At 29.2% G+C, this 21207-nt stretch overlaps 1 protein-coding gene across 1 annotated transcript in view; it reads left to right on the top strand.

The window, feature by feature from the left end:
* Positions 1 to 251: 251 nt before the first annotated feature.
* Positions 252 to 21207, top strand: part of LOC140432539 (kinesin-like protein KIF23) — a 28033-nt gene continuing 7077 nt past the window's right edge. The window contains exons 1-2 of the mRNA XM_072520490.1: positions 252 to 1376; positions 15047 to 16049. Of these exons, the coding sequence (XP_072376591.1) occupies positions 328 to 1376; positions 15047 to 16049 (2052 nt within the window). The 5' untranslated portion in view covers positions 252 to 327. The remainder of the gene's footprint in view (positions 1377 to 15046; positions 16050 to 21207) is intronic.

The raw sequence follows: 21207 nt of genomic DNA, 5'->3' as shown, positions 1-21207 counted from the left end.
TTTGACAAAAAAATAATTTAACACGCACATAAACTATTAAATTTTGAACTAAACTAAATTTATTTGCTGGGTAGTCTTTTTTATTTATTTATTTGGTTTATAAACTATTTACATTTTCTGAATTTCCCTCTCTTCAAACAGCAAACCTGGCTGATTTAACAGTGGAAATAGGACCATTAATAAAACAGAAGATAGACATAAATTTTATTGGTCAAAAACGTATTCCTGTTCTGTGTCAAAAATTCAAAAATTTAAAGAGGTTATTCTGATGTGATAACAGTTAAACAAAAAATTATTAAAATAGATGTTTTTAAAGTAAGTTATACAATGTTTACTCCTTCAAAATATAAGTATACGCCTAAAACACCAAAGAAACGAATAACAACATTGTCTTCCGGTTCTGATGTAGAAAAAGATCCTGTAAAAGTTTATTCTAGACTAATTCCTCATAATAATGTTGATTCAAACACATGTATAGAAATTATGTCTACACAAGAATTATGTATTTCGAATGAGTCTAAAGGCATTCGAAAAAATACATTTTATAAATTTAAACATATCTTCCCATCACATTCCACTCAAAAAGAAGTATTTGATCACATTGGCTACCCAGTTATAGAAGATTTATTAAATGGAAAAAATGGTCTCTTATTTGCATATGGAGTAACAGGGTCTGGTAAAACTTACACGTTAACAGGTGATCAAAATAATCCGGGAATAATACCTAGGTCTATTAATACTATATTTAACTCAATTGAAGGATTGCAGACCAATAAATATTTAATCAAAACTGATAAACTTAATAGCTTTGAGGTGCAATCCGAAGATGAAGCAAAGAAGGAACAGATGTTAGAAAATAAGATGTCAATGAAGATTTCTAAAAAGGGAAAAAAAGCTGATAATTTGGAATTCTCACTTTTTCACAATGATGGTACAAAAATTTCAAATTTAAACACAAGTCGTCAGTATGCTGTATTTATTTCTTATATAGAAATATACAACAATAATGTATATGATCTTTTGGATGATTGTAGTACAGGAAAAATTCTACAGAATAAAATCTTGAGAGAAGATTTGAATCACAATATGTATGTTAATGGAGTAGTTGAACTAGAAGTTAAGTCTGCACAAGAAGCCTTTGAGTTGCTGGTAACAGGTCAGAAGAAAAAGAAAATAGCTTATACAAATCTTAATTCAGAATCCAGCAGGAGTCATTCTGTTTTTAATTTAAGAATTGTACAGTTAGAAAACATAAATAATTCCAATGGTGGAGTAACTCCAGTAGATCAAGAAAGGAATATAGTTGTATCCAATTTGAGTCTCACTGATTTAGCAGGTTCTGAAAGGAGTAATAGGACTCAAAATACTGGTGCCAGGTAAGTGTTTATTTTTAAATAAAATATTTTACTGTATTCTTCAGTCAACAACTAAATATAAGATTTATTATGTATATACCTTGGTTAATAATCTGAAAAGTTCTAGATCTGGAAGTGAACAACAATTTTTGGTTTCAAAAAAGTTTTATTTATCATAAAACATAAATCTCTTGTATAAATGCATTTCATCCAGATTATACAAGGTGTTTCACAATGAGCTTATACTATCTATATATTGGAAACTATTTACACAATATTTGTGAACATTAGTTTATGGAGATTACAAGTTATGAAAAACTTGCAGAAAATATTTTTGCAGATATGCCACTTCCGGTTACACTGGAAGTGAACAACAACAAGATAATGAATTTCTGAAGAATATTATATGGTGTGACGAATCAAAATTTACAAAAAACAAAATGTTTAATAAGCACAAGTCACATTATTGAAGTGAAGTAAATCAACATTTAACAAGTGTATGTGGTTTCAGGAGCAATTTGAGTTTAATGTCTTTTGTGTGATCAGAAACAATCAGATTGTAGCTCTCTACTTTTGTGACAATAACTTAAGCCATTAGAAATTGTGGTTAAATAATTTTAGAATGTTTTATTTTATAATAACTACTTTTTAGGTGAAAGATATCTCAACATTAAACCAATTATTTAGATTGTTTATCACAACAAGAATTTAGAAAACTATTTTTTATTCACAATGGAGCTCCTTTGCTCATTGTTCCAAATTGGTATACCAATTTTTAGATGAGACATTTAAAGATAGCTGGATAGCTAACAATGTTCCTTTTTGGTGGCTACCTCAATCACCAGACATAACACCTCTAGGTGTTGTGGAAGGAAGGTTGTGAACTTAGTGTTGATAAATGATGCCTCTCTAAATGCTGGAACACTTGAAGTTCAGGAGAAAATTTTGAATACTTATTACAAGTTGGTATATGTGGAATTAAACAAACAAAAAAAATGTGAGCTTCACTTTTTTAACTTTTTGTTGAAAGCAACCAAAATTTGTTAAATTTTTAATAGGTTGTGGTCATCTGGATATCTTGTGGCTAATAAAGTATGTGGATATATTATAATTTCATCTATTATATGTTATATTATATGTATATATATATATATATATATATATATATATATATATATATATATATACAGTATAGGTAAAAGTTTATGGTCGGTATGGACCTTACGTGAGATGGAGTGGGAAACACCTGTTTAAAAAGAGAGAGGTATATTAGGTCCGCCCTTTAAATCGCCGAGCTTGCATGAGTGGATATAATAAAAAAGGGGAAGTTCAACGTTGCCAAACTTATTGGTTTTATTTGACCTGTTGTCTTTTTAGCAATTGAACAATGTTCTAAGATAATCAAATTTGGGTGAAATGGATTTAAATGGCAGCTTACTGTTTTTTATTGGGAATATGCCACAATTTTACTTTACAATAAGTGTAATATAACATTTTGATTTCCACTTCAGAAATTGTTTTATGTAAATAAAATTAATAATGATTCGTATTTTAAGTACGATTTCCAAATTAAAAATCTAAACATCAAAATAAGCTTATTTTAAAGTCACATTGTGCCTTATTTCCAATAAAAATAATAAAATGCATATAACGCCACAATAAATAAACCTTCATACAAAATTATTTGGCAACGTCTCATGTTGCGTAGTCAAAGCACCGAATCAAAGTAGGGACACAGGTAACGAACGAATAGAGGTGGGTCTTTGACGTTTTTATCGTTAAGAGCGTAGGCGCAAAATTTCGGGCCAATGCTTTTTAAATGCATTCTTTTTTCGAATTTTGAGAAAACTACGAGGGCCGAAAGTCTCTGAAAACTTCTATAATGTTTATTTTAATAAGTTACAGGGGTGAAAAAGGAGAAAATTTAGTGTGATTTTGAATTTCAAATATCTCATTCAAAAAAACTTTTTGTTTATTCTAAGGGACTTTCGGCCCTCGGCAATAATGTCACCTTTCATTCTGCGTTTAAGTTTTTCAAAAATATTTGTTATTTGTTTAATATTTGTTTTCTCAGGATTCAAAAAAAATGAATACATTTAAACAGCATTGGCCCGAAATTTTGCGCCTACGCTCTTAACGCAACTAAACCGATTTTTGTAAACAATAACTATGATTGTTTAACAGTAGTTTCAAGTAAGAGAGTACCTACATAAACAAACATAATGGCTATTATCGTTTATGTGTATATTTATTGAAGTGAAATAAACTAATGAAGGATATATTTATTATAACTTGAAAAATAAACTAAACAATACAAAATAGTAAATCGTACTTACATTTACATTACACGTTATTATTAAATCGCGAGTCGTCTAAATTGACATTTAAAAACGTAAGTTTTTTTACTTTACTTCTTGTTAACCGTGTTACGTGTTAATAAATAAATCCTTTGACGAACTATCAATAAAGATTTGAAATCGAAAATGCAGATCAATCGTAAATCGAAACTCATTCATTAATCAGAATACCTAGTTATAAAAAACAAAAGAAAGAGTTAAGAAGCTGGTTACTTCTATAAAAAAAGAAAAAGAAGATTGTACTATTGAAAATCAACCAGTACAAGAAAAAGAAAATGATAAAGATGACTTAAGTCCATGGTGCATTTTTGATGAATTAATTGGACATGACTCATCTAAACATACACCTGTATCGAGAGATATAAAAGAAGTCGACATGTATATGTCCACAAAAAATTTCGAACGGAGATTGGAACCGTCCATTACCGTGCTGGAAAAACCATCGCCATGTATATCCTAACTTAACCACTATATTCATAAAATATTGTAGTATTGTAACAAAATCTGTTCCTTGTGAACACATGTTCAAAATCTGGTTTAATTTTAAATAAAAGAAGAACACGGTTAACAAGAAAAGTGTAATAATGTGTAATGTAAATGTAGGTACTATTTGTATTTTTTAATTTATTTTTCAAGTTATAAAAAATATATCCTTCGTTAGTTTCTTTCACTTCAATACTTATACACATAAACGATAATAGCCAATATGTTTGTTTGTGTACTTGCTTATTTGAAACTACTGGTAAACAATCAACTAGTTACAGTTTACGAAAAACGGTTCCTATAAAAATGTCAACGACCCACCTCTAGTTTCTTAGCTATATTAGGATCGGAACCAGAGTTGTAAAATATCTCTGATCGGAATTAGTCGTCTCACTAATGGGCAATGGGTGTCAATGAGAAATAGAGAGGGGAGACCAAAGGAAAATATGATTATTATCTTTGTCTATTCGCTAAAAATATGATTTTATATCTGTGTTAGATATCCTGTTAAATTTTACCATACCGACCATAAACTTTTACCTACACTGTATATATACAGTAAGGTCTCTTTTTGTGTGGTGGATATGTTCCACAGAAAATCGTATATAAAAAAATTGCATAAAAATTGAAAAAGTAGGGATATGTTCCTTAATCTTCTAAAATTACATAAACTTACTTACTTAATCAGTAGACCCATTTGTACCTTTCGGTGTTGGGCCGTTTAAAATACAATTCATTACATTACACTATTTGACGGTCTTCTGAGGTGTCCTAGCTCTTAACGAACTTTCTCCATTCCTTCCTATTGGATGCCATCTGTGTTGCTTCCTGCCAAGTCTTACCCTTACTCTGTAGTATCTGCGAGATGTCACTGTTCCATTCTTTAATGGGTCTTCCTCTTCTGTTCTTCCCTATTGGTTTGGCGTCCCACACTCTTTTAACTTGTCTATTATTGTCCATCCGGGTTAGATGTCCGAACCATGCCAATTTTTTCTCTTTGATTGACTCGAGTATCGGTTTGATTTTCAGTCTTTCTCTTATTTCTTCATTTCTGATTCTATCAGTTCTTTTTACTCCTTCTAAAATTACATAAAACCAAAACAAAAACAAAAGAGAAATAGGCTAAATTACTTCGAATAGCTGAAAGGAATTCGTACAAAATCTTAAAAAAAAAACTGGTCCATATTTCTATTCGTATCCAAGTAAACTAATTATTTATGAACTTCGTCTGCAGGTGGATGTGTTTCAAAATTGTCTCGTTCTAAAACTCTAAAACGTGTTTAAAATAGCTTAATTCTTCAATACTCTTCCAGTTTAAATAATATTTTTCTATCAACTTTCTTTCCCGACAACAAAGAAACTCTTTGTTGTCGGGAAAGAAACTCTTTGTTGTCGGGATATAAGGTTAGAACTACGCCTGAGAATGCTTCGATGTTACGTGTTCTCTACTCTTCTTTATGGCTTGGAAGCGTGCACACTAAAACAAGTCCATCTGAATAAGTTGGCCGCCTTTGAATTTTGGTATTACAGAAGAATCCTACGAATATCATGGATTCAAAGAACGTCAAGCGTTTAAGTAACTAGAAGGATAGGAAATGAGGCGGAAATAATATTAACTATCAAAAGACGAAAACTTGAGTACTTAGGACATGTGATGAGAGAACAAAAATACGCATTATTACAACTTATTATGCAAGGCAAAATCCGAGGAAAGCGAAATGTGGGAAGACTAAGAATATCCTGGCTTAAGAACTTAAGGGAATGGTTTGAATGCAGTAGTACAGAACTTTTTAGAGCGGCAGTCAACAGAGTCCGCATAACCATGATGATTTCCAACTTTCTATAAAAGATGGAACTTAAAGAAGAAGAAGAATCAATTTTCTAACATCAACTGCTTTTTCTTGATTTACTTATAAAGTAAATCTTTGCCTTTTAAAGCACGTGATCCAAGAAAATTATTTATTAAGAGCGGTTTAAACATCCTATCTCCTGATGTATTGCTACAAAGTATGTAATAATGTTACTCGATCTTTACTTGCTTTATGTCCACTTGCAGGTTTTTCATCTTTCCGATGTAAGTACGGTTAGGCATGTTTTTCCAATACAGTCCCGTTTCATCAGCGTTAAATACTTGGTCGGCGCAATAGTCCCCATCTTCACTAATTTTCGCTAGCTCCTGTGGAAATATTTTTGCTGCTGCTGAATAATTTTGGTTTTGACAAAAACCATTATTTTGGCCACTACCTGACTTGACAATGGGAAGTGCGACCTTGCCGAAACGTCGTCAAAAAAATGGTGTTTGTCAAAACCAAAATTATTCAATGCAGAGTCAAACCTGGAAAATTACTGAATATATATATATATATATATATATATATATATATATATATATATATATATATATATATATATATAGTAAACTCTTAAATATTGGGGAAATCTGCAAGAAATACTCTAATGTGTATCAATTGTTTCGCCGAACGTTTTCGCCAAAGAGAATTAATTTGGCTTCTTCAGGGCTGAAAGAGAATAAATTATAATTAGCTACCAACTCTACAATTCTAAGTTACGGTAAGATCAATAATGTTTTAATAGATAATATATGGTAGCTAATTATAATTTATTCTCTTTCAGCCCTGAAGAAGCCAAATTAATTCTCTTTGGCGAAAACGTTCGGCGAAACAATTGATACACATTAGAGTATTTCTTGCAGATTTCCCCAATATTTAAGAGTTTACTATTTAACTAATCTGCAAAGATTAAATTTCTTTTCTTTATATATATATATATATATATATATATATATATATATATATATATATATATATATATATATATATATATATATATATATATATATATATATACAGTAAAACCTCCCTTAACCGAAACGGCTGATAGTTTCAATAATTTCGTCAATAATAAGTAAATTTTTATCGCAAAACGTAACAATTCCATTAATTTCCCTCACCGATTGCTGCCTATGTGTGTTGGGAAATCAAAAAAACAAAGAGCTCTGAAAGATATTTCCGAAAAAGCACTTCCAGTTTTTTATAGAAGCCAAAGAAGCTCATGGATGTCGACCACTTTATTTTTAGAATGGTTCGAAAATGAATTCGTCCTAAGTGTAAAATCCTTTTTAAATCAAAAAACCTTCCCGTCAACGAAATGTTGCTTGTTGACAATGCGCCAACTCACCCTCAAAATATACAAAATAGTGACAGTTGTCAGATTTTTGCCACAGAATGTCACCTTAATTCAGTCGCTAGACCAGGGAGTAATAGAAATATTCAAGAGACATTACAGAGGAGCATTCTTAAGACATCTGTTATTACAGGAGACGAATGAATCTAAAAGTGTTCCCGAAATTCTCAAACCTTTGGAAAAATGCTGGAACAAACCTTTTGATTGGATTCTTATTGACGATCCTGAAGAAGAAAATGGTAAAAAACGACAGAAGAAATTAAACCTTTAATAAAAAATTTGCCGGGATGTGACGAAATTAACCAAGAAGAGATACGTGAGTGATTAGCAGCCGATGATTCAGAAAGTGAATTCATCGACCAGGACATCACTGATATGGTTCTTGTGGTAAGAATTTTATATAGTAGGCCTAATTAGTTAGGGACACGATTAGGTTCTTAATTTTTGTTGTCATTGCATAAAGTTTTGTCCTTTTCAGATTTGCTTTACGTTTCGTCGAACAATCGAATGAGGCAAATTCATGACGTTCTGCAAAATGAACGATGGAGAGATATAGCTGCAAAACATCGTTGTCAAACGAAAACGCAAAAGAAAATAAAAAATTTCTTTAAAGAAGCATGTTAAACTTGTTCATTTTCCTTAATTTTATTACTTTATTCTGTATTTACTTATCAGAAAACATTATGAAATCACCTCATAGCATTTTTTATTACCAGTACTTTGACCAAGAATACTGTAAAACACAATGTTATTTTTAACCGAAATTCTTGTTATCCGAAACGGCCTCCCCCCAATTATTTCGGTTAACAGAGGTTTTACTGTATATATATATATATATATATATATATATATATATATATATATATATATATATATATATATATATTGTTATGATGTGTTTTTTGTTTGAATGATGAGCAATGAGTATTTTTAATAATATAATATATAGGGTTTTTATCGCGGTTCTCAAAGAATTAGCTTGTAAGTACTTTTTTAAATTATCTTTATTATAACTATTATGAAACACACATATATATCTAACCTAGCCAATGTAAATTTAAAATAAACTATCTTTAAATTGATGTTCTTATAAAACTAATTAAATTCTATAGACAATGTTAAATTTAAACAAACTATCTTCAAAATTGAAATTGTTATAACACTAACTAAATTATATTAACAAAATTTTGTACCTTTCTTTCACTGAATGCCTAAATGAACTGTTTTCCACTATATAGATTCTAATCACCACTGAATGTCTTCGTACTTCAGTTATCCTTGTTTTTTGTGAAATTACTTTTTCCAATTATCAGCTTCTACCAATATAAGATATAGTTTTCTTCACCAGCATTTATACACCACCAACCAAACCAGCAAACACCATTTATATTTATTCTTCTTTTCAATATACCAATATCCAATTATTATAAGTTGATTTATACTAATCTCCAATCATAATATAATTTAATTCCTTCCAATGTCCATCCAATATTCTTCTAATATACTTTTATAAACTTCAATAATTATTTGTGTATAATTATAAATGTGCATTAAATATATGCATAATTTTTAATCTTCATTTAACTCACTATATTAAACAATTGGACTATCTCCAACTAACTTTCATATTTCTTATTAAACTGCTTGACTGACTTACTAAAACTGTGAACAATTGACTAATCTACTAACTTTCATAATAAACTGCTTGACTTCTGACTAAAAACTTCCTCTTGAATCCAAATCACGGGTATTTATATCTTTTTGGATCCTCTAGAATCATCTGGTAAGAGATCATGTTCCATTCGTTCTATTAACTTCTATATAGATGTTCTCGAAAAAATATCTGTTCGATCCACCGCCATAATCATTATTCCAGAATGTTCGACCGTAAACAATGGTCACACTCTGCACTCTGGAGAATTCGTTAATGTTCCATTGATAATTTTGTTGACATTTAGGCTTTTCAGATCAGAATAAACATTCAAATTAGTAACTAACACTCTAATTTAATAAAATCCACATTTCAAACAATATAACCCCACTTATATTTCTTATAATTCTTAATTTCTATCTGTCACTTCGAGAGTATTTTTGGTTGCCTATGCACATGGCTCACTTAAATCTATTTACAACATTAAAATACAACTTTTTACAATTATTATATGCTAATTTCTTAAAATACCCTCACATAAATAATTTTTATTAAATTCTCTAGTATATAACTTATTTAAAACAACCAAATATCTAATATTATGTAGTATATAACTTATAAATTATTTTCTATAAACCCTAATCGTATCAATACCCCAAAATAATATTTAAAATAAATAATTTACTTATTATTTTTTTAAATATTAATTTTCTCATACCTTATTAAATTTAATAAATTAATAATTCAATTTTTTTTTTATTATTTAAAATGTGTTAAATACATCCCTGTTCGCTGTCTATGTCAAAGCAGAGAACAACGGAGCACAGTTCGGCTATTCTATGGTCAAACTGTCATGTCAAATGGGGCAATGGATGCGATATCAGAGAATAAAATATAACCTTAATTAAAAATATAATCGATATGGTGTTCTGTTTGTTTATAGACAAAATCTAGGAATTATTTCCATTCAAAATAACTTTCATCAATATAAATTGGTAAGTTTTTTTTCACTTTATTATATTAGAAAGACATTTTTATAGCAATTATAGTATCAATTTTGTGTCTAACCCCAAATTATGATTTTTAGGGTACAAATTAATTTCCATATATACAAAATTCAACAAGTATGATGTCAAATTGATTCAAAATAATGAAATCTACCATCTATTTAACAAATCAAGTCTATTGAATAAAATGGATATATCAGTAAGCTGTTAGTATTAAGTTTATAACCTAGATATATCACTACTTTTTGAAAAAATGTACATTTTTCTTGATTTATTTTAAGTCCAACTTTATCTAATCTGTTTATTATAATTTTTAGGTGTTTCTCATGATCTTCAGCCGTTTTAGAAACAATTAATATATCACCAATATAGTGAATTACAAAATGTTCATATTGATCCAAAATATCATGAAGACATCTACATAGAACACTGCAAGATGATTGAAGTCCAAATGGTAGTACTTTGAATTGATATACTACTCCATCTATCTGAAATCCTGTATACTGTCTACTTTTTCGTTCTAGAGGTATTAACCAAAAGCTATGCTGTAAATCAATTTTAGTGAAAAATGACATTTCTGTAATTCTTCCTAGTATTCCATCTATACTCATTGGTGCTTCAAATTGCTTTTCAGTGATCTTGTTAATATTCCTTGCATCCAAACATAACCTGATTTCACCTGATCTTTTACGCACTACTACTATAGGGTTGATAAAACGTGTATCTGCCTTCTCAATGATTCCATCTTCTAACATATTATTAATTGTTTTGTTTACTTCTTCTCTGTATTTATATGGTATTGGGTATGATTTTGTTTTAAAATCTTTTTCTTCTTTAACTTTTATACTATGGATATAATTTTGTGCAATTCTATTTTCTTTATTGACAAGTCCCTTGTGTTGCTGCAATATGGAAATGACTATTGATTTATATTCTTCAGGGCAATTTAAAACTTTTATCATATCTTCTTCTTTACAAATAAAATTATTCTTCATTATGTACTCATTATTCCTTGCTTCCAATTTTACGCACTCCGCCTCGTAGGCATCCATCTGCTTAAAATTTCCATTCCTTAAATATTCACTACAATAATTATTCTTTACATTCTTTTGGGACATTTCCCTATCATCAAAATACATTTCTTCTTCATAAACATCATTATTTTCTTTTAATAATATCCTATCAACTCTTATTCCTTCTTCTACCTCATCTTTCTGCATAAATTTAATTATTTGCCCTTCCAAAGTTACCATTTTTTCTTCAAAATCTATCTTTACTTTCTTCTTTTCCAATTCATCATTTCCCATTAATATATCAACACATAAATCCTTGACAATAAATCCTTGCATATTAATTTCTTTATTAAGAATATTAATTTTAAAATTGGCTAGTTTATCAATTTCACCCAACTTCTTATTATTTGCACCAATAATTTTAATTTTTGGAATCTTTATTATATCTGATAGTTTTAATGTATTAAAAATAAAATTCTCCGAGACTAATGTACTTTCTGAACCAGTATCTATCATAATTTTAATCATTTTATTTTTGGCCAAAGCATTTATATAAATTAAATTAATAGATTCAATAATTTTCTCTTCATCTAAAGAAATAAATTCAGAAGGTTTTTCATAATAGCAATGGCCTAACCTGTAATTCAGAAAGTTTACTGCACAAAATTTTGATTATTAGAATTGTCAGATTGTATCTGACCACTTGGATCTGATGTCCTATGTCTTTCCCTACTATGACTTCTACTCACATTTTCTTGCCTTGTACTATTTCGTTCCCTGTCTTCGCAGCTTCTATTGTTAAAATCTTGTCTATTATTATTAGTACTGTTATTAAAATGTTGTCTATTATAACTAGTATTGTTATTACAATTTTGTCTAATTTGATTACTGTTATTATTATTAAAGTTTTGTAAATTATTACCATACCTAGTATTATTGTTATATGATTGTCTATATTGTTGATTATCATTTTTATTATATTGAAAGTTATTATTGTTTTTTTTGTTGTTATTATTACTTGTCATATTGCCTCTTTGTATTCTTTGAATAAAATTAATAAAACTATCTATTGTTTGAATATTTTGTACAGTTACGGTTTGCACAACATCAGCATCAAAATGTCTAGATACATTTAAGACTGTTTCATCCTCTCTAAGTGGTGGTTCTAAATATTTTGCAACTGTTATCAATTTCAATGCATAATCTACCATATTTGATTTTAAATTTTGATTATACTTTCCAAAATATAGAATTTCTCTAAACTTGGCTTGCTCTAATTCACCCCAATAATAATTTAAAAATTTATTTTCAAATGTTTGAAAATTATCTAAATCATTCTCAATACTAGCAAACCAAGTTGCTGCATTGTCATTTAATGTCATTCTAATATAATCTTTAATATCATTAATATTATTCACCAATCTTAATTTATGTTTTAAACTATTTATGTATACTCTAGGATGCAAATTTTTTATATTACCAGAGAATTTAATCCCAGTCTCATTTGTTAAATTTAAGTAAGGTCTCCCTATGTCTCTCATTTGTGAAATATCATCTATTCTCTGTTCCACATTTCTTATTTGATTACTATTTATTTGGATATTTTGTTGTATATCGTCTAATTTTTCTTCTGTGTTTCTCCTGTCTTCGTTAATTTTTACTTCTAAGTTACATTTCTGTAACTCTATTTTCTGTTCTATATCTATCTTATTATCTTGAATAATCCTCTTTACTTCTGTCCTCTCATTTTCTATCCTTTTCTTGTAATCATTCCGTATAATTTTTATTTCATTTGCTACTTTTTTCTCTGCAGCTTCAAGTTTTTTATCCATTTGTTTTTCTATTTGCTTTACAATTTTTTTATTATTATCTTCTATTTTCTTTTCTAATTTTCTATAATTCTCTTCCATTTTTTTCGTGTTCTCTTCCATTTTTTTCGTATTCTCTTCCATTTTCTTCGTATTCTCTTCCATTTTCTGTTCCATTTTTTTCATGTCTTCTTTGACTTCTTTTGAATTCTCTTCTATTGTCTTGTTCATCTGCATCATTAATGACATCAAAGCTGCCATATTGACATTTTCCTCTCTTTCTGGATTCATTTCTGCAGTATCTTGTGGAACTTGAACTAAACTCTCCTCTTGTATAGGTTGTGTTTCTACTTCCACATCTTCTTCATTCTTTTTGCTTCTTGTACCTTTCTTTCCTTGAGACATTTTGAGACTTTACTTGTTCAAATATAATTAAAATTAAAATCTATACTTTTTCTTTCTACTGATAATTAATTTAATTATATGAGAGCACTTATCTTCCCAAACTAATTCTTTTAAATAGAGAGCCCCACGTTGGGCGCCAAATTATTATGATGTGTTTTTTGTTTGAATGATGAGCAATGAGTATTTTTAATAATATAATATATAGGGTTTTTATCGCGGTTCTCAAAGAATTAGCTTGTAAGTACTTTTTTAAATTATCTTTATTATAACTATTATGAAACACACATATATATCTAACCTAGCCAATGTAAATTTAAAATAAACTATCTTTAAATTGATGTTCTTATAAAACTAATTAAATTCTATAGACAATGTTAAATTTAAACAAACTATCTTCAAAATTGAAATTGTTATAACACTAACTAAATTATATTAACAAAATTTTGTACCTTTCTTTCACTGAATGCCTAAATGAACTGTTTTCCACTATATAGATTCTAATCACCACTGAATGTCTTCGTACTTCAGTTATCCTTGTTTTTTGTGAAATTACTTTTTCCAATTATCAGCTTCTACCAATATAAGATATAGTTTTCTTCACCAGCATTTATACACCACCAACCAAACCAGCAAACACCATTTATATTTATTCTTCTTTTCAATATACCAATATCCAATTATTATAAGTTGATTTATACTAATCTCCAATCATAATATAATTTTAATTCCTTCCAATGTCCATCCAATATTCTTCTAATATACTTTTATAAACTTCAATAATTATTTGTGTATAATTTTAAATGTGCATTAAATATATGCATAATTTTTAATCTTCATTTAACTCACTATATTAAACAATTGGACTATCTCCAACTAACTTTCATATTTCTTATTAAACTGCTTGACTGACTTACTAAAACTGTGAACAATTGACTAATCTACTAACTTTCATAATAAACTGCTTGACTTCTGACTAAAAACTTCCTCTTGAATCCAAATCACGGGTATTTATATCTTTTTGGATCCTCTAGAATCATCTGGTAAGAGATCATGTTCCATTCGTTCTATTAACTTCTATATAGATGTTCTCGAAAAAATATCTGTTCGATCCACCGCCATAATCATTATTCCAGAATGTTCGACCGTAAACAATGGTCACACTCTGCACTCTGGAGAATTCGTTAATGTTCCATTGATAATTTTGTTGACATTTAGGCTTTTCAGATCAGAATAAACATTCAAATTAGTAACTAACACTCTAATTTAATAAAATCCACATTTCAAACAATATAACCCCACTTATATTTCTTATAATTCTTAATTTCTATCTGTCACTTCGAGAGTATTTTTGGTTGCCTATGCACATGGCTCACTTAAATCTATTTACAACATTAAAATACAACTTTTTACAATTATTATATGCTAATTTCTTAAAATACCCTCACATAAATAATTTTTATTAAATTCTCTAGTATATAACTTATTTAAAACAACCAAATATCTAATATTATGTAGTATATAACTTATAAATTATTTTCTATAAACCCTAATCGTATCAATATATATATATATATATATATATATATATATATATATATATATATATATATATACTACAACTAAAATTAGATAACAAACTCCTGGAAAGGATGGAACACTTTAAATATTAAGCATGCTCAGAATCCCGTGGACAGCACACATATCTAACAATTTATTCATTCATTTTTATCTTGTTTTTATTAACTCTTTGACATACTTTTTAGGTTAAAAGAAGCTAGTAGTATAAACAATTCTCTTATGACACTTAGAACTTGTTTGGAAATACTTCGAGAAAATCAACTGAACAGAGGTTCTATTAAACTAGTCCCATATCGTGATAGCAGATTAACACATTTATTCAAAAACTATTTTGAAGGAGTTGGTAGTGTCCAAATGGTAGTCTGTGTGAATCCTGCTATAGATAATTTGGAAGAAAACTTACATGTGATGAAATTTGCGGAAATTACTCAAGATATAAAAATCCTTAGAACGGAACCAAAAAGTGTTCAAAAAAGTGTCAGAAAAGTCATTGTTAAAAAAAGGCCAATCAAGGCAACGCAAGACTTTCCTGTGTTCAAATTTGATTTAAACAACGTCGATGATTGTGGTACTGCTATAAATAACGTGTTGAAAGCATTGTTAGATGATAATTCCAAAACCAAAGACCTAGATACCAAAATTTTTAATAAAAGTAAAGAATTTAGAAAATGCTTGGTTGATGTTTTTGAAGAAAATTTGCATACCTCAACTGAAATCAATAATTATAAAATACTTCTTCAAAGACAAAAATCTAAAACCAGAAATTTGGAGACCAAAATAATGCAATTAGATGCAGAAAAGAAAAAAGTTCTACAAACTAACAAAGAATTTGAGACTATTATTCAAACAATACAGAATCGACTAGACGAGAAACAGAGGAAAATCAATCAAAACATTTTAGAAAAGAAAAATGACAAAGAAAAAATGGCTCTAGTTACTGACACAATGAAACAGGAACTCGACAAAAAGCTCAAACAACAGAGAAACGTACTTAGTCACTCGCTGTTAATCAAAGAAGCTGTGTTGAATAATGTTAGGAAAGCTTTGGAAACAGAAAATTTTTCTGGTCATGAAAAATTGGAACTCATGAATACTTCTCCTCCGTCTTGTTTATATACCACCCCACAAATAATTATTACTCCACCGGATGAATACGTTCCAAGACGCAGATCTAGATCTGTCGATGAGGTAATATTTTACATTTTTAGAATATTTTTAATTTATTATACAAAAATGAATCCTTATGTCACGCCATAACTCGAGAACGACTTTACCGGTTTCTTATGGAAAGAAAATGCACCGAAAATTGAAAAATTTCAGAAAACTCAAAGATTATTTAAATTTCGCGTTTAACCCTAGAACAACAACGTGGCGTCGCCGATGACCGGTGAAAAATGTAATGCTGTGTATTCACGCCTCACGCCCTTCTGTACGTACATTGCTTTTATTTCCTATACCTTTTAGTTCAGTGACAACGATCACGCAGGCAAGCGGGTACGTGCAAATAATTTTTTGAAGTTGTGAAATCTGAGCGATTTGTCGTATACGACGCCACGTTGTTATTTACGTGAAAAATAAATTTTTATCAGGTAATTTTTTTATTTTATTATTTTGCTAAAAACTAAGAGATATTTTGTATTTGACTAGGTAAATACCAGTACAACCCCAACATAAAGAATCTTTATAATAGAAAGCAGCCTTTAACTCATGATGAACTTGAAAAGTTGCTTTTGGACGACACTGACGATGGTGACATGTATTGAGAGCGAGGAAAACGAGACTGAAGATTTGTAGGAAACTGAAGATCACGTGGAAGATGAATTTGATGCACGTAATTCAGAAATTTTGGCCGAAGAAGCGGTAGAAAGTCCAGAACCAACTACAAGTAAATATAGTCCGCAACATAACACAACAATTTATTCAAAGAACGGTCACAAATCAAATGGTATCTAAACCCTTTTCATTCTAAGAATACAAGAACATCTCGCTACAATTTAATTACTCATCTTCCTGGGAAAAAGGGAGCAGAGCAGAGGAAGCAGATAAAAAGAATATAGACAAATTGTGGCAGTTATTTTTTACAGACGACCTTATAAAAATTTGTTGTGACATACACAAATTGTGAAATAGACATTAAAAAAACTCGCTTTCGTTCCGAACAACGTTACCTTCAACCAACAAACCTCGTTGAAATTCACGCTTTATTAGGATTGCTTTATCTCAGTGGTGTCTCGAAATCTTCAAATCTTACGACTAACGATTTATGTTCTAAGCAGTTTGGTCCGCCTGTTTTTAGAGCTAGGATGTGCAAAAATCGTTTTGAATTTTTAATATCATGCCTTAGGTTTGATGATAAAACCACAAGATTAACAAGAAAGTCAACAGACAAATTTTCTGCTATTAGAGAAGTTTGGAACATCTTCGAGGACCGGTGTAGACAGATGTACACCCCGTCCGAATATGTCACCATTGATAAAAGTTTGTTAGGTTTTAGAGGTAGATGTCCATTTAAAATGTACATTCCTAATAAACCTGACAAATATGGGCTCAAAATAGTAACAATGTGTGATGCCAAGACATGTCACACATATGCCGTGTTCAGCTAAGCCTTTCGTGGGAAAAGAAGTCCGTTGTTCACAATATTCAATTCTAACACAATATGTACTGTATCTTACAAGTGATATATATATATATATATATATATATATATATATATATATATATATATATATGTATATAGTAAACTCTTAAATATTGGGGAAATCTGCAAGAAAGACTCTGATGTGTATCAATTGTTTCGCCGAACGTTTTCGCCAAAGAGAATTAATTTGGCTTCTTCAGGGCTGAAAGAGAATAAATTATAATTAGCTACCATATATTATCTATTAAAACATTATTGATCTTACCGTTACTTAGAATTGTAGAGTTAGAATATTAAAAAACTTTGCTAGTAACATAGTGGTGTTTTTTGTTACTATGTGCAAAAAAAAGTTTTTTTTAAGGTTTGAAATGTATGGTAGCTTTGAACTTAACACGTAAAGGTTTACCCAAGGTTAATCGATTAGGTTAAAAGTACCACAGTTTTATTTTAAGTTTCTCATTTGTTATTTATGCAAAAACATTTTTGTATAAAATTTATGAATATATATGTTTATAACCAAAAAAAACACTTTATTTAAAAAATAATGTACTTTTGTTTTGCTTTCCGGCCAGTTCTTTTGGAGTCATATACGACGCCACGTTGTTAGTATCGTAATCCTACTTTCAAGTTGTTGTTCTAGGGTTAACAGTTACGATTCAAATGACGTACGTAATCTTTTGTTTTATTAAATTCATTATTTTTTTTATTATTTCAAATTATATAATTGATTATACAATCAATTAAAATGAAAAAAGTAACCTAAATAGCCTGTAACTTTTTTCGTTCGCTTTTGAAATATATATATATATATATATATATATATATATATATATATATATATATATATATATATATATATATATATATATATATATATATATATATATATATATATATATATATATATATATATATATACTAAAAAAGCGATAAACGCTTGTAATCAACGCTGATCAAATAGAATACAAAACTCAAATATTTGGGTGTGCAGCGGAAGATAGGACAAAGAAGTACTCTTTTTAGTCTACCAAGCTTTCGCAAATCTTTATTTGCATCATCAGGGTGCTACAATAAACAAAATTAGTACAAAATACAGAAAAAGAATTATTTTGCATCTTACACTAATTGAGGTTAGTTGTCGTGATGTTTATCAAATGAAATGAGCAACTCATTTGACCCCTACAAATGATGGCGAAAACTCATGATACTATAACTAACAAGATAAGTCAACGCGCATGTTCTTGCATCTCTCTCGCACACCTGTGACGTAAACCTGAGACAACTTTAATGATGCCAAGTTAAATGCTCTCTCTGTTGCTATCCTGTGTGGTTCAAAACGTAGTGAATGAGATTTTTATTTATTCATTGATGTAGTAAAGACTTTGTATATTATATTGGTATATAAATTTTGTAGTGAAAACATTCAGTTTACTGTGTTTACTACTACTTTATAAAGAAGACTAATTATTTGGTTGCCATAATGTATTGCGCAGTGGTGGGTTGTTTAAACAATTATAATAAAAAAAGTAAATCTTTTTCGAAGTGTCGTTTTTTTGTGTTTCCTAGAGACAAACAAATGCGTAAAGTATGGGTCTTCAAGTGTTTTCAGCGAGACAAATTTAATGTAGAAACCGCGAGAATATGATCAAAACATTTTACAGAAGCTGACTATTGTTAAAAAAAAAACTATAGTGGAATATTACTACTAATAGTATAATTAATTATGGAATTGTCACTGAAGAGATCTTTTCCTCGCTAAACATTCCTAGTCGTGATACAGAAATTAACCCTGAAGATTTAATTGACAGTCATCAAGATTTTATTAATTCCGAATATAAAAGACCTGAAATGGGATTGATTGGAAAATTTAGCCGGTTTCATTGCATTTAAGTTACAAAAAAAAAGAAATACTTGGATATATTCCGGACGCTAACAATAAATCGGTTAGTTGAGTAAACCACGTTTCTGAGGGTAGTTTACTCAAACCAACACTGGAATTTGTAACTAAATGTAGTGAACTTGAACATATTTTTAGTAGTTATAATGGAAACAAATTAAAAATAACTAAAAATTATTTAAAAAACCTAATAGAAGCTGCAAAATATGTAAATGTTGCGAAGATGTAAAATTACTTTTTTTATATGTAAAATGTATTTTAAAATACTAATTCTAAATAAAAATATTAAAGATAATTATAATATCCGCAAGAGAAAAATCACGAAGATTGTAAAATAAATGTCTAAATGATATTCATAAGTCTGAAGTATGACCTGCTTTTCCTTATATTTCAAATTATTTACATTTTACCGGTCTTTTATATTTAATTTATGTTTTGTAGCAATATCTATTTTGTTTGTAATACTCACAATCAAATCGAAGATTTATATATTTCTTTAATTAATTTTCAAACCACGTTTTCACAGAAAGTAACTTGTTATGACTTCTTAGTGCAAGATATGGCATCGAGGTATACTTACCGTTAATTGTTTAAGTTTCGAAGTTGTTCATTACAGTAATGGAACAACGTTGCCATATGATGCATCGTTAAAATAAGATCCACACAAGTCCCCTGGCTTTGTCTCGCTATGACGTCATGCGCAAAGTCGATTAAAATTGGAACGGCAAGTGAGCATACCTTGTTTGTTATAGTATCATGGCGAAAACTATCCAAAATTGTTTTTAAAAAACGTTCTTTAACAAACACATATTTAAAATACTTTAAAGCACATATACATCAACATTTAAATAAAATTATGTTAAAATAATTACAGAACATGTACTTAGTCACAAAATAAAATTTAGGTTATAAATATTCTTATCAGAAACAAAAGAATTGGTTGTGAATTCGTTACTGCCAACTTAAAACGATAGAACGTTAGATCTTAAATGATAACAATGTAAAGGTAATAGTATACCTGATAGATGCTGAACTTCTTGATGATGCAAATAAAGATTTGCGAAAGCTTGGTAGACTAAAAAGAGTACTTCTTTATCCTATCTTCCGCTACACACCCAAATATTTGAGTTTTATATATATATATATATATATATATATATATATATATATATATATATATACTGAGATGCAAAAGAACGCAACGGAGGAAATTTTGGTCAAATTCAAAGTATTTCAGTTTTTTTATTTTCAGCCCAATGTTGATGATTTTTTTAGCACACTGTGAATAAATGTATAAAGTTCAATTTGGGATAGTCAGTTTTTTGATAAAATTTTATATTTGACTTATTGTACGGGGTTAATTAAAACTTGGTTTTATTATCCTAACTTTGAAACATCCTGTGGAATAATTCCATTTGTGAATGTTTGTAAAACCTCATTTTTCGGTTGCAACCATGTCTCCTAAGTATTGTGTTTTTTGTTTTATGTCAAAATAATCCTTGGTTCATTTTTTAGAGCCAAATGATGATTGCATCATCAGTCAGTTCCGTTTGCTGATCTTGCATAATCCACTCGTTGACGTCTTCATCATTTATCGGCAGTTCCTCTGGTAACTGATTAGCGAGGTCTACTATTTCAGCAATACAGTTATTGTTATCTTTTCCATCACTTTTCGCTTCAATTTGAAAAAGATTTCGCCATGACTTTTGCAAAGTAATTTCTTTCACATCATCCCACGCTGAAGCTATCCAGTAAGACACATCCTTAACGGTGATCTTTTTAAGGGCTGCTGTCACAGTCATTCCTTC

Source organism: Diabrotica undecimpunctata, chromosome 1, assembly GCF_040954645.1.
Source record: "Diabrotica undecimpunctata isolate CICGRU chromosome 1, icDiaUnde3, whole genome shotgun sequence".
NCBI lineage: Eukaryota > Metazoa > Arthropoda > Insecta > Coleoptera > Chrysomelidae > Diabrotica > Diabrotica undecimpunctata.
The sequence above is the reverse complement of the archived record's forward strand: the minus strand, read 5'-3'. Positions and strand labels throughout refer to the sequence as shown.